The 15514-nt window shown below is 44.7% G+C and overlaps 1 protein-coding gene across 1 annotated transcript in view; it reads left to right on the top strand.

Annotated features, from left to right (window-relative positions):
* The first annotated feature begins 4668 nt into the window (after positions 1-4668).
* Positions 4669-15514, top strand: part of LOC126275586 (probable cytochrome P450 49a1) — a 129123-nt gene continuing 118277 nt past the window's right edge. Inside the window, exon 1 of the mRNA XM_049977213.1 lies at positions 4669-4719. Within this exon, the coding sequence (XP_049833170.1) occupies positions 4669-4719 (51 nt within the window). The remainder of the gene's footprint in view (positions 4720-15514) is intronic.

The following is a 15514-nucleotide window of genomic DNA, read 5'->3' as shown; positions in this document are numbered from 1 at the left end:
AGTAACGAATGTACGAAGGTGGAACGGTAAGTCTGAAAAATCTATACGAACTGATGAGCAAATCTGCTAGCGGCAAGTCTGTTACGGTTTCTGACTTACTTAATCCCTCAAACTGCACTGTTTCATTATTATATTTCATATTGCGATTTAGGCACATACTTCCATGTCATATATGCCCTAAAACTCAAATACATCAGTCGAAAATAATGTATTACTATACTAAGGGTAAAAAAGACTAATAAATTAAGGCTTCGGAAATTTTGCAACAGCTTTTGAAATATAGTGGAAAGTATATAGTGCAAGCGAATAAATAGATTTAATACACGAGGGTTGGAACTTTAATAGAGGCAACTATTTATTTACACCTCGTACAAAACAGATACTTGTTTCAGAGTTTTACTGGCCTTCAAAGTAGTCACCAGCATTATGTATAGCCCGTTGCCAGCGATGTGGAAGTCGTAGGATACTCTTAGCAGTGCCAGTTGCGTTGAAAGTTCGAGCGGCGCGGTCTATTGCCTGACGAATTTGTAGCAGTTCTGAAGCGAATGCCGTGAAGTGTTTCTTTCAGTTCAGAAATCGAGTTGAACTCACGAGGTCTTAAGTCAGGGGTGTGCAGTATATGGTTTTGAAAATATTGTCGAAAATATATTGTGCAAGCGAATAAATAGATTTAATGTACGAGGGTTGGAACTTTATTAGTTGCAACTACTTATTTACAGCTCGTACAAAATAGATACTTGTTTCAAAGTTTTACTGGCGTTCAAAGAAGTCACCAGCATTGCGTATAACCTGCTGCAGCGATGTGGAAGTCGTAGGATGCTCTTAGCAGCCCCATCAGTCAAACAAATCAGTAACACCTTGGATCCACACATTGTCCTGTAAAAAAATTTTCAGATCCTGCAGAAAGTGTCATCACTTCTGTCTCTATGCTGTTCAGTTTTGGAACGCAACCTATGATCAGCTTAGAGACAGAAGTGATGACACTTTCTGCAGGACCTGACCATCATTCTGCAGGACAATGCTCGAGCACGTACAGTGCAAGCTGTTACCGAATTGTTTCACTGATGGGGCTGCTAAGTGCTATACCACCTACTGTACTCCAGCGACTGAAGTCCTCGTGAGGTCAACTCGATTTCTAAACTGAAGGAAACACTTCACAGCATTCACTTCAGAACTGCTACAGATTCGTCAGGGAATAGATCGCGCCGGTCTAACTGTCAACACAACTGGCACTGCTAAGAGTGTCCCACGACTTCTACACTGCTGGCAACGGGTTACACACAATACTGATGACTACTTTGAAGGTCAGTAAAACTTTGAAACAAGTATCTATTTTGTACGAGCTGTAAATAAGTAGTTGCCACTTTTAAAGACCCAAGCCTCGTATATTAAATATGAGCGTGTCCGCTTGTGGCTATTAAAAATTATTTTATTTTTTAGTTATTGTGGTTGCAATTTCGTATATTACTCATAAATCTCAAATACAAATATACACGCAGGCATAAGACAGTTAGACCAAACACTAAGCTATTATGAACTATGTCTAAGTCACAGAGTACACAAATAAACTAAAAAACACGTAAAAATGACGACAATGACATGACGTTCAGCGATTGTCAAGTGAAACACTTCCACCGAATTGGCCACGTCACATTAATCCCCTTTTCCTATTCCACTCTGTCCTGTTCTTTCTTAAACAGTAGGTCCAAGTATCTATTTAGCTTAAATAATGTTACGAAAGTGTTTTAGTTAGGATCAGACAATGATGTGGACAAAGAGGGATGTCATTTAGAACGGTCAGTCATGGGTGACATTCTTCGCGTTTTCTTTTTTTCTTCTTTTTCGTTTCGTTTCTGGCGAATCTTCACATCACTGAGAAGTGATTGCTAGAATGAAAAACTGTGATAAAAGCCCGGTGTCCGACCGGTTACAAAACAAGCGTTTTACTGCCAGACCACAAAGAAAAACTAACCTAAGGACATCATATACTCCATGCCCGAGGCAGGATTCGAGCCTGCGACTGTAGCAGCAGAACGGTTCCGGACTGAAGCGCCTACAACTGCTCGACCACAGCGGCCGGCTGATAAGACTATCAGGCTCTGCTTAGATTCTACTATGAAAAAATGAGACATATAGTTTAGCATGGAATCCGAACCACGGTTAGCTTCTGGAGAATGTCTGCAACACTGAGAGGTGAATATTAGGTTAAAAGAGGTAAAAAAAAAACAGTGTACTGACCGGAATTCGAACCGGTGACTTTGGGGCCTTCAGGCACACGGAGGCATCAAGGGATCACCAATTTACACTCCTGGAAATGGAAAAAAGAACACATTGACACCGGTGTGTCAGACCCACCATACTTGCTCCGGACACTGCGAGAGGGCTGTACAAGCAATGATCACACGCACGGCACAGCGGACACACCAGGAACCGTTGGCCGTCGAATGACGCTAGCTGCGCAGCATTTGTGCACCGCCGCCGTCAGTGTCAGCCAGTTTGCCGTGGCATACGGAGCTCCATCGCAGTCTTTAACACTGGTACATGCCGCGACAGCGTGGACGTGAACCGTATGTGCAGTTGACGGACTTTGAGCGAGGGCGTATAGTGGGCATGCGGGAGGCCGGGTGGACGTACCGCCGAATTGCTCAACACGTGGGGCGTGAGGTCTCCACAGTACATCGATGTTGTCGCCAGTGGTCGGCGGAAGGTGCACGTGCCCGTCGACCTGGGACCGGACCGCAGCGACGCACGGCTGCACGCCAAGACCGTAGGATCCTACGCAGTGCCGTAGGGGACCGCACCGCCACTTCCCAGCAAATTAGGGACACTGTTGCTCCTGGGGTATCGGCGAGGACCATTCGTAACCGTCTCCATGAAGCTGGGCTACGGTCCCGCACACCGTTAGGCCGTCTTCCGCTCACGCCCCAACATCGTGCAGCCCGCCTCCAGTGGTGTCGCGACAGGCGTGAATGGAGGGACGAATGGAGACGTGTCGTCTTCAGCGATGAGAGTCGCTTCTGCCTTGGTGCCAATGATGGTCGTATGCGTGTTTGGCGCCGTGCAGGTGAGCGCCACAATCAGGACTGCATACGACCAAGGCACACAGGGCCAACAGCCGGCATCATGGTGTGGGGAGCGATCTCCTACACTGGCCGTACACCTTTGGTGATCGTCGAGGGGACACTGAATAGTGCACGGTGCATCGAAACCGTCATCGAACCCATCGTTCTACCATTCCTAGACCGGCAAGGGAAATTGCTGTTCAAACAGGACAATGCACGTCCACATGTATCCCGTGCCACCCAACGTGCTCTAGAAGGTGTAAGTCAACTACCCTGGCCAGCAAGATCTCCGGATCTGTCCCCCATTGAGCATGTTTGGGACTGGATGAAGCGTCGTCTCACGCGGTCTGCACGTCGAGCACGAACGCTGGTCCAACTGAGGCGCCAGGTGGAAATGGCATGGCAAGCCGTTCCACAGGACTACATCCAGCATCTCTACGATCGTCTCCATGGGAGAATAGCAGCCTGCATTGCTGCGAAAGGTGGATACACACTGTACTAGTGCCGACATTGTGCATGCTCTGTTGCCTGTGTCTATGTGCCTGTGGTTCTGTCAGTGTGATCATGTGATGTATCTGACCCCAGGAATGTGTCAATAAAGTTTCCCCTTCCTGGGACAATGAATTCACGGTGTTCTTATTTCAGTTTCCAGGAGTGTAGTATGGAAGGGCAGCGTGGAGGCTAAAAATCGTAGAGGGAGACCAAGAGATGAATACACCACGCAGTTTCAGAAGGATGTAGGTTGCAGTAGGTACTGGGAGCTTGCAGAGGATAGAGTAGCATGGAGAGCTGCATCAGACCAGTGTCAGGACTGAAGACCACAACAACAACAATGCCGCTTTAGTAGTAGAGGATTTCAAATCATCATAGTTTAGCCCTTTTTCTACGAAATATTTATAAGTTGTTTACATAAAGCTTCCCTAGAATCAACCTACCTGTTAGTGAAAACCGGGCAAAATCCTCATCTATGCGACAGCCCTCACTTCTCCGCCTACTGGTTGGCGACGGTGACCAGCAGAGCCAATGCCGCCAAGTACACACCCATATGCTGCGTCCGAAGAAACGAAGGAGCCTGCGTCCCACCCAACTCCCACAACATCGACACCTGCTGAGCCGTGTCGGGCGCTTCTTCAACACTCATCCTGCGTACGACGGCTTTTGTGCCGGAACTTCGGGAATCTCTCCAGTCTTCCGATAATGAAGCAAGCAGCGGTCACCAAAGAAGCTCAAGCAGCGGTGCCGCACGACCTCTGACCGCGACGCCTCGCATTCCATCAGTGATTCAGTGATTGATAGCCCTGATGCCACCTTGGTGACTTCTGAAGATGACGAGGATTGCGATATTACTTTGATAGACAGTCCAGCAGTGACAAGTGCGAAGCCTGCGCTAACTAAAGATCTGGATAAACTCGGCCTCACTGTCGGCTCGGCAGTGTTTGCGACAGATCGTATGGACAAATCCGACGACATCGGCATGGAGCGACTTCTCCGAGGACGCATCTCACCCCGCGCGCGTGCCTGCGACAGCAGCTGTGGATTCCAGGGACACCCTGCGAGCGGCGCTGTCGGCTGACCCTTCTGTTGATTACCGGTGAGATTCCTCCACATGGCGGGCCACAGCTCCAAACGTAACAGCATAGTATCTTCACCTTCTGCGGTAAATGATTCGGCCTTCCGACATTGACGTCGCGGTGCTTCAGGAGATGCACCCGGCCGCCCTGCCGGATGTGTCCGGTTACACCTCTGCTGGTGACGACCTTGGACGCAGAGTGGCGTTCGTGAGGGCGTATCAGTTGAAGACGTCATGTACCTGCCATTTGCGAGGGGTATGGCATTTGCCATTATGGGCACCCCCATTGTATATACGTACGCCCCATCTGGCTCTGGCCATAGAAGGGACAGAGCTAAATTTTACTCTGAGGAGATCGCTCCGCTCTTTCTTGGCCGCTATGAACTTTGTCTGTTATGCGTTACTTCAGTTGTGTTTTACACTGGAACGACCAACAACCACACTTCAGCTCCTGCTAGGAACAGCGCTTTGTCGTCCGCGACCTTTCCCTGTCTGACACGTGGGAGATTCGCCATGACGATGCACAAGACTATATATATCAGACAGGTCACTCCGCGAGTCGCCTCGATTTACGTCTTCCAGGGGCTTGTCGGTGATTAGCGTTCACCCTTGGCGTTCTCAGACCACTGTGCATACGTCAGCACCAGCCTCCTCAAAAAATGTCTCTGAGCACTATGGGACTTAACTTCTGAGGTCATCAGTCCTCTAGAACCTAGAACTGCTTAAACCTAACCAATCTAAGGACATCACACAAATCCATGCCCGAGGCAGGATTCGAACCTGCGACCGTAGCGGTCGCGCGGTTCCAGACTAAATTAAACACCACACGCCTTACCAGTCCTGACAGCTGGCAGCGTGTAGCGGAGGTTTGGACAGTGTGCGAACACTGGTGTCCAGTATATACGACAACGATGGCTTGGTGGCTGGACTGCACCATGCCTGCAATGCTGCAAGTCTTGATGCAGTTTGGTAGGGAACTGTCTGCACGGAACTGCCGCACAACAAGACTTCCACTTCACTGTGCTTCGTGACCTTGATATGCAACCACCCTCTCCAGCTGTTCAGTTGGATCATAACAGAATAAAGGCTCACACAATTGCGCTGACCCATCGCAGATTGCAGGGATTGGTCCTCAGGTCTCGCTGTCAAGATATGACTTGGCACGGAGACTCCTCAATGCACCAGATTGTGATTGAAAGGAAGCACCACCGGCAATAGTTGGTCTTGCAGCTTGTCACTCGTGGGGGGCAACAGGCCACCAACCAGGCCGGTATTGTGGTTGCCTTTGTGGAACACTTTAGCCACATCTACCAGTACAAACCATATTATGTTCGTGATTTGGAGGCGTTTTTGACCCACATCACTAGAACTATTTCAGGCATCCAAGTGGAAACACTGATGGAGGACTTCAACTGTGATAACGTCAAGGATGCGACAGCGAAGGATGCTCCAAACAAGTCGCATAGTGTGGATGGTCTTCTTGTGGAATTTTATTGGGGATTCCAGGATTTGGTGGTGCCAATGCTGACTGCGATGTTTCATGAACTGTTATCGGCAGCCGCCACAGCTCCACTGCCATTTGTTGAAGGCATTATCATCCCAATTCACAAGCCATCGTAGAGGAATACAGTTGCCTATTACCGTCCCCTAACCTTACTTTTGGGCGACTATAAATATTTGCACGTATTTTGGCGACATATGTCGTTGGCGTCTTCCGAATATAATATCTACAGGACAAGCGACGCCAGGTGGAACCATCCAGGCCGAGATGGTCACTTGTGAAAGTCAAGACATGACTGCTCTAGCAGCTAGGTGCAGTCTCCGTGGCCGACCGGAGTGGCCGAGCGGTTCTAGGCGCTACGGTCGCAGGTTCGAATCCTGCCTCGGGAATGGATGTGTGTGATGTCCTTAGATTAGTTAGGTTTAAGTAGTTCTAAGTTCTAGGGGACTGATGATCTCAGAGCCATTTTTTTTTTTTTTGCATTCTCCGTGCATCATTGGTGGCCGTCTATTTTGACAGTGCTTTTGTTCAGGTTCAAATATGGTTATCTCGTTGCCGATGGGTTTCCCTTCACTGGTACCCTGCGATGTCTCTAGACCAGCGCCCACTTCCTTGTCCAGGTTAACAGTCATATTGCTGGGCTGGCACTGATCCATTATACCTTACATCACGGATGCCCGCTATCGATGCTCCTCTATGTTCTCGCCTTGGAGCCACTTATTGGGAATCTTGTGACACAGTTGTCAGGATTCACCCTGCAGCAATACACGTTCCGCTGTCAAGCGTATGCAGGTGACCCTTTACTGTTGGTCCATCACTGGGAAGAGAGCACACGTGCACTTGATCTGATCTCCACGTATGGGGACATGGCAGGCAGTGCTTTGGTGTTGCCAAGGCCATGGCGATGCCAGTTGGCCATGGACTCATTCGAGAAGAACTGGCGCCTCTATCTTGTGTCCAGTGCTTCCGATACTTTGACATCATCTTTATGTCCACCATCTGTTGCACCGCAGCAGAAGACTTCTGGTGCGCCTTCCAAGATACATCACCTCCATTGCCTTGATGCTTTGCAACAAGTGGAATATCTGAACGTGCATGTAGTTTCCAAGAAGGCTTTCCTAGCACAGGTCCTTCCGATGAAGCCAGAAATTGGTCACAGCCTGCAGGTCGTGTTGGGCTCTGGTAACATTTTTAAGGTCAAATATGGCACGCTCACGCTTTCCTGGAAGTCCGCAGCTTGTGGTGTAGCGTTGCTGCCTCTGGATCACGGGGTCCTACGTTCGATTCCCGGCCGTGTTGGAGATTTTCTCTGCCTGGAGACTGGGTGTTTGTGTTGTCCTTGACATTTCATCATTATTTCATCATCATAATTCGTGAGAGTAGCTAGATTGGATTGTCAGAAAAATTGGACTGTGTAAATATTGGGGCATTGCATGGGCGCAGATGACTGCACAGTTGAGTGCCCTACAAACCAAACATCATCATCATCGCCTTCCCTGGAAAGGCAGGGGATGTGAACTCACCAACGTCCAATATAATGCGGCGGCCGTATACCTGAACACGATGAATAGATGGTCGTCTCAGACAGGGAACTCACTCATGCAACACCTCTCGGATCTTTGTCGACCAGCCTCCACCTCCCCACTTGTGTCAGTAGGATATGTTGCGCCTCTATTTTCGCATCTGTCTGTATTGCTTGTGGACCTTAGCTATGTCAGCACTGGCCTCCCATCTACGCGCAACCCAAGTCCTATTGATTTCTACATTCAGTTACTGTGTGGCGTACCGGGTAGCAACGTTGAGATCAGGTATCCATTAACGAGGTGGACGATGGTGTGGCGCAATCTTCATCAGCCGTCCTGCCAACATGAGTCCGAGCGACGTGGTATCACTTCGCCTGTGGAAGATTCGCCACTAACCAGCGTTCACATGTGAGTGATTTAATGGACACTCCTTTATGCTATTCCTGTCTCTCGGTGGACAATGACGCCGATCGCCTGACCTGCTCTGACGCTTGTCTAGTCTGGACACTGGGGCAGCAAATTGTCGCCTGTTTCCTCCGCGCCCCTCCATCTGTTATCGAACCATACGCTTTCATTCGCCTGGAGAACGCGTGTTTCTCTGCAGCCAAGGCTCACACGATAGTCTGGGTCAAAGGACTGACAGTCACTTAGCTTTAAGGAGTCAGGGACCAATCGTGTCTCGATCTTTGGACCCTTCTACAGAATGAGCATTCGATGGCTGAACAGCATGCACTCTACTGCGCTTATTTCACCAGTTACGTCCGTGGGATTTTGCGCGACCCCCGCTCAGCTGGAATGTGCCTGTTATGGTTGGTTTAAAAATTTTATTACACAATTTTTTAAAACGACTATATCTCAAATAACACTGAACGATAAAGTTGAAGTGAAAGTGTGTAAATTGCATGATTCTGAGTTAGTTACCTTTATTTCAGTATAAAATGATACAAAAGCATCATCTTCATCAAAATTTAGCTCTAGTTTTTTTTAAAAAAGGTAATCTACATTTTCGTATAAATAACTCACTAACTAAATATGCATTCATATTCCAAGATTCAGCATAACAAATTTTAAGTGAATAATTGCTTGCATTATATTATATGTTATGCATTGGTAAATTTAAGTGCCATTCTGGAAGTACAAAAGTAAAATATTAAGAAAAAATGAAGATAATATTACATGAATGAAAATACTTTGTAAGTCTAATTTGTACCAGAACTATGTAAAGCACAAAAGAAAATATATAAATTAACTGGCCACAAATGTATATAAAGGATTACAAATGTTCAATATCCATATGTACAGAATTACATATTTTCTTCAGAGATAAATTCAGAAGATGACCATTTTCGCTTGGCTTGACATTTATGCAAATACTTGGGAACATCCCTTATGACAGTCCAGCAGTAATCTGCTAAAATAATAGAGCCCCATTTATGGCATACCTCTTCTCCAATATAGCAATATCTTGATGAAATCACTCCCCATGTTCAATATTTACTTCACCACAATCTTTGGGGAAGAAGTCAAGACGACCATGTAAGAAATGCATTTTCAATGACATGTTGCGACCAAGTTTTGCATAAGATGACAACATGTTATCTACAATCTCCTTGTAATTTATTTCTTGGTTCGTCAAATAAGAACTGGAAACATACTGTCTTGAAACATTCCCATGCATGCTTCTCATCACCTTGTATGATGCTATCAAAAATATGGTCTCTAAAAAGCTCTCGAATCTGTGGGACTACAAAGATGCCCTTCCTTACTGTGGCATTACTTAAGTAAGGGAATTTTTGCCTTAAATCCTTAAATGCGTCAACAACTTTGTTCATTCCCTTAATGAAGTTTTTCACGAGACCTAATCTGATGTGCAATGGCAGGAGCAGATTCTTTTTAGGGTTCAAGTCAACACAAATCTGCCATTGAGAGTCATTATACTTGATGGCTTCTAGTAAAATTTTGAAGTTTTGGTATGACTATTTCATATGCATACTATGCCCAAGTGGAATAGAAGGAAGCTCATTACTAATATGTAAAAGCACTGCTTTTAAGCTCAATTTTGACGAATCAATATAGTCTCCACTCATCAGGGTTGAAATTAATTCTGAGAGGATTCATTAGACCATTTATGTTTACACATGCCCCAAGACCGTCTTGCATCCCAAAAATGAGTGAATTGTTGCTCTCTTCTGCGGTAGAATGAAACATTTACATTGCTTTCCAGAAAACTGCGCTGCTTCAATGTTGGTGCTAAAATCTCAGCCTTAGCTTTAGAGAGCTCCAAATCTCTAATGAGATCACTTAACTCATTTTGAGTCAATTTTTGTGAATCATCAGTGGATGATATATTTGGTAGACACTCTGGGTCTTGTGATGTATATGGTTCAGGACATTCAGAATCCCCATCAGAAGCAATCTCGTACTGTGTCGGTGGTTCAGGTATTGGAAATTCTTCCCCATATAGAACTGGACGTATGACAGATGGAATGTTAGGATGGATCAAAAATGGCTCTGAGCGCTATGGGACTTAACATCTGAGGTCATCAGTTCCCTAGAATTCAGAACTACTTGAACCTAACTAACCTAAGGACATCACACATATCCATGCCCGAGGCAGGATTCGAACCTGCGACCGTAGCAGTCGCACGGTTCCGGACTAAAGCGCCTACAACTACTCGGCCACCGCGGCTAGCTAGGATAGATCACTGTCCGCTTCTTCTTCTTAGATATTCCCTTCTTGATAGGAGGAACCATACAAAAGTAGCTGTCACTGACATGGTTAGTTGGCTCAAGCCAGATCATGGGCATTGCAAAGGGTGCTGAATGTCCTTTCCCATGCATCCAATTCCTGAGGTCACTGGCACAAGAGTTGCAGATCACATGTGGAGTCCAGGGTTTATCCTAATCACCTATTTTACACCCAAAATAACAGATGTAAGCTTTTTTAATCAATTGAGTTATTTGCTGTTCTTGTGAAACGAGTGTCACTACTCCACACTCATAGCAAAATGTGTCAGCACTGTTAATACAAACTCATGGGATTTTTGTTCGCTTCAACACTTGAACAACTAGTAGTTAATCTGTAAACAAAAGTGCAAAAATTAATACATGTATTAATAAAGTCACTGAAGTTGAAGACGAGGGAGACAAAAAGACCACTAAAATTGGTATTAAAATGTTTATATCCAAAATATTGGACACAAGTAAGACCAGGGAAAATAACATAATCCATTGTTACTAGTTATTATGACTGTGACAAACAGTTATATATTTGATTTTAAACTAAACATAAAAATCCATTTATAATTACATCACCATAATAAAACAGTGTAAATGGAAAATAGAGCTAATTTTGAATTGTCTGTGTGATATTCACGATCAGCACATTAGAATTGGATATTTTGATTTGATTCACATTTTCATTGTTACACAGTCATCATATACAACCTTAAAATTTGAAAAAAATATGAACTTTTTAATAGTTGGCTGCAACTTTACCAAGTGCAGTTTAGGTTCAGCATTTAATCACCTTAGTAGTGGTGTCATGTTCATATTGCCGCACATTGTAGTTTGCCTACTCAGGAGAAAGCATACATTCAGGGAAAACCTTGATTTATTTATAGCTCCCTCCTTCTCCCCTTAAACTAATGTTAATTGATTTATGACCCGCTATGGGTTGATTTATGACCTCATGGGGATAATCCATCCTTCTGAGAAATCTTCAAACTTCCTCCCTCAGCCTTGCCCCCCCCCCCCCCCCAGCCCTCTGTAAAATCCCCCCCCCCCTCATTCGCTGATACAAGCACACTTTTCATATCAATTTCCTTGAATAATTAATTAAATTGATAAATTAATTGTCCCCTCCCCCTCCTGAGAAATCCCCAAGCACTCCCCTCCTCTACCCCACTCCCCCTCCCCCATATCGAACCTGCCAGGAGAAAGACTCAACCTGTGTTAGAGAGGAAGGATCTCACGATGCGAAATTGAAATCAATTACACAACAACGGATATATTGTTTATTTATAAAATTCAATTTGCAGGGGAGGGATCTCTCATTTGGTGAGAAAAGCTCACATTCAGTAACTGCATGTCCTAATTAAATAATTACACTGCAGTGCTTCCACCTCTGAGATCTATCCTGATCGTATCCCGAACTTACAGTGTGCCATGTTAAACAATTTCTGTTAGGTAAGCCAATGTGTGGAGTATTGTTTATTTAAGTGATTTATGGGATACAAAGCAGAGTACAGGATATAGTTGATTTGTTTATTTAAATAATTTGTCAGCAAATTGACTGCAGTGTATGGATTACTGTTTAAAAACACTTTGTGTTTGCAAGACATTACGGAATATTAAACAAGAGAGGTGCTTTTTTTATCCTGAACATGTAAGGAATACCGTCGCGATACACTCAGCACAAGTAATTACTCTGTCACAGATCTCGCTAAACATATCTGGTGGAGCAATCATATCAGACTTCCAGGCCGATCATATCACACCATGCATGCCACTGGTCAGTGACCACCGCAGCTGCTGGACACCGCTCATCTTCCGAAAACAAAGCATCAGGAAGCAACATGACTTTCAAATTTTGTACCAGACTCACTTCCTGAATCTCTCTATCCCTCCTCCCCCCCCCCCTCTCTCTCTCTCTGTCTCTTCGTCTCAAGTTCCTGTTTATGTGACCCAATGTATCACGTAGACAAAAATGCCGTGTCCCAAACAGTCTTCGATTCCATCCCCTCCCATCCCCCCCCCCCCTCTCACTGCTAATGCAGACATGGCGATGGTAGTCGGTATATCCCTTCGTTCTCACACTTCTACTGTTATAGAAACCTGTAGCAGATGGAACTAAGACATTCGACAAGGAGTAGGTAGCGTCAGTCAAGTGCCATACTAACCACTCCTTTGTCCCCAACAAAGCAGCAGATATCTGGCAAATTCCCAGCCCTTCAGAAAATGCAAGGCTGTGAACGTCTTGGAAGTATTCCCTCACTCTATCAGCTTGAGTGACTAATTAATTAACTTGATACCCTCTGTATGGGATGGTTTTCCCTGGCTTTCTATAGGTGGATACAAGGGCTGGAATATTTGGTAGGATTCGATCCTGCAACTGCCTGGTTTCCAAACCCTACTCTTCCCCCTTCGAGACTATTTCCCTTGCCTGCTAGTGGTGGACACTGGTACAGTTAGGTCATTTGGTAGGAAGTCCATATGCTGTAGGTAGCTGAAAATTTCAGATTTCAGATCACTTGCATGCTATGTCCTTAAACAATCTGCAGAGGGGTTGGACTGTTGCGTGTGCTTGCAATACCACTACCGGCAAAAATAAGTTGATTAATGCGGAATTTGATGTTCCATTTGGGTTTTTAAAGCACTGTTTCATCCCTAAGTTGGTCTCTCGGCTACACCAGGACTAAGAACAGGAGGAAGAGGAAGGGTCTACCACGTGACAGTACACCACTGCTACCTTTCCAACGCAAAACACAGTCCACTGCTGGACTGTATTCAGAAGCAGTAAACTCCACACACTTAAACCATGTTCCGTTCTGTTGTTGGAGTCGCCACGGTTAGATGTCAGAGATCACTGAAAAACTCATACATCCTAAGTGTTCGTGTTCCAATGTCCACACGCAGCATCCTAGGCCAGAGGTCGTGTATTGCTAGTTAATTCCTTCTGAACACACATACCCTCACAATCTTGATCCACACACTGTCTGCCAATGGGTGGGTAGCTGTGCTCACGCCGGTCAGGAGAGATCTGCACCAACGCCAGCCATGCCGGTAGCTGCATGCCCAACCCCTGGCATCAACACACTCACTGTACCAAGCGCTCAGAGGGCAGAGGGGCTGTCACCAATCAATTCACACCAATCAATTTACACCAAGGTAATAACCACCCAGTGCAAACACCTATCATATTGAATCTTCTCAAATATCCAAGTAAAATTGAGAGAATAATCACAACACACACGACGACAAGGGTTGCCAAACGCATGCTGAGTATCAGTTCACTGTTCAACAACCCAGATGATGCTGTGACAGCCACCACTGGGACTTCTCACATGCGGCTGTGGCCAAGAGCCGACTACTTGGGCAGCAGGGATATTTCTTTGTAGCTGCTGTTCGGGACAAACTTAAGCCAGAAAAGTCCATTCATTTGGTCACTGGACACCTCTGCCATGCACCTGTATGGCAGGCAGAGTCGTCCTAGAAAACCAGCCACATATTTATCAGTGTAATTAGAATTAAATATTGTGATTGCAGCTTTAATCTGGTGCCATCGACAATGGTCGAAATATCGGAACTACCTCCTCCTGACGACTGTGGCTCTGGAAACATCAACTTCCTATGTAAAACTATACCCTTCATAGTTAGTAATTCCTACAGACCATATTTTACACATTACAGTGATAGAAATTCTTCTACGGAACAGAAGGAGTTGTCAAGATGAAACTTTTTCAGTTTGTTTTCAAATTTTTCTTTCCTTACTGTCAGTCATTTTAAATCATTGCGTAAGTGATCAAAACTTTTAGTTGCAGCGTTGTGCACCCCTTTTGGGGCTAAAGACAATCTCAGCGTCATTTATCCTTCTGGTAATTATGTACATCATTGTTCCTTTTGAACTGTAGTGAATTATTTACAAAAAATTTCATAAGAGAATAAATATACTGTGGATCAATAGTCAAAATGACCAACTACTTAAACAGATGTCTATAAGTTGATTGGGATGAGACCACATATTATTCTTACAGCACATATTCGAACAATGAAGTCTTTCTTTCGTAAATATAAGTTACCTCAGAACATTGTCCCAATACGACATTATTAACATACGCAAAATATGTAACTTACTGGTTTGTCTCTCCCCAAGATTTGCAATGATTCTAAGTGCAAATGTGGCTGAAAGAAGTTGTTTTAGGAGTTCCAAAATGCGCTTTTTCCAAGTTGACATCAGTAAGGATACCTAAGAATCTTGATAATTCTACCCCATTTATTATTTCATTGTCATGTGTTATCATTGGCATAGTAACGGTAGATATACAGAACTATATACGTTGTTGTTGTTGTTGTTGTCTTCAGTCCTGAGACTGGTTTGATGCAGCTCTCCATGCTACTCTATCCTGTGCAAGCTTCTTATCTCTCAGTACTTACTGCAACCTGCATCCTTCTGAATCTGCTTAGTGTATTCATCTCTTGGTCTCCCTCTACGATTTTTACCCTCCACGCTGCCCTCCAATGCTAAATTTGTGATCCCTTGATGCCTCAGAACATGTCCTACCAACCGGTCCCTTCTTCTTGTCAAGTTGTGACACAAACTCCTCTTCTCTCCAATTCTATTCAATACCTCCTCATTACTTATGTGATCCACCCATCTAATCTTCAGCATTCTTCTGTAGCACCACATTTCGAAAGCTTCTATTCTCTTCTTGTCCAAACTATTTATCGTCCATGTTCACTTCCATACATGGCTACACTCCACACAAATACTTTCAGAAACAACTTCCTGACACTTAAATCAATACTCGATGTTAACAAATTTCTCTCCTTCAGAAACGCTTTCTTTGCCATTGCCAGTCTACACTTAATATCCTCTCTTTAGACCACCATCAGTTATTTTACTTCCCAAATAGCAAAACTCCTTTACTACTTTAAGTGTCTCATTTCCTAATCTAATTCACTCAGCATCACCCGAATTAATTCGACTACATTCAATTATCCTCGTTTTGCTTTTGTTGATGTTCATCTTATATACTACTCTCAAGACACTGTCCATTCCATTCAACTGCTCTTCCAAGTCCCTTGCTGTCTCTGACAAAATTACAATGTCATCGGTAAACCTCAAAGTTTTTATTTC

This window comes from Schistocerca gregaria, chromosome 1 (assembly GCF_023897955.1).
Source record: "Schistocerca gregaria isolate iqSchGreg1 chromosome 1, iqSchGreg1.2, whole genome shotgun sequence".
NCBI classification, from domain to species: Eukaryota; Metazoa; Arthropoda; class Insecta; order Orthoptera; family Acrididae; genus Schistocerca; species Schistocerca gregaria.
This window is presented reverse-complemented; position numbering and strand designations above follow the sequence as displayed.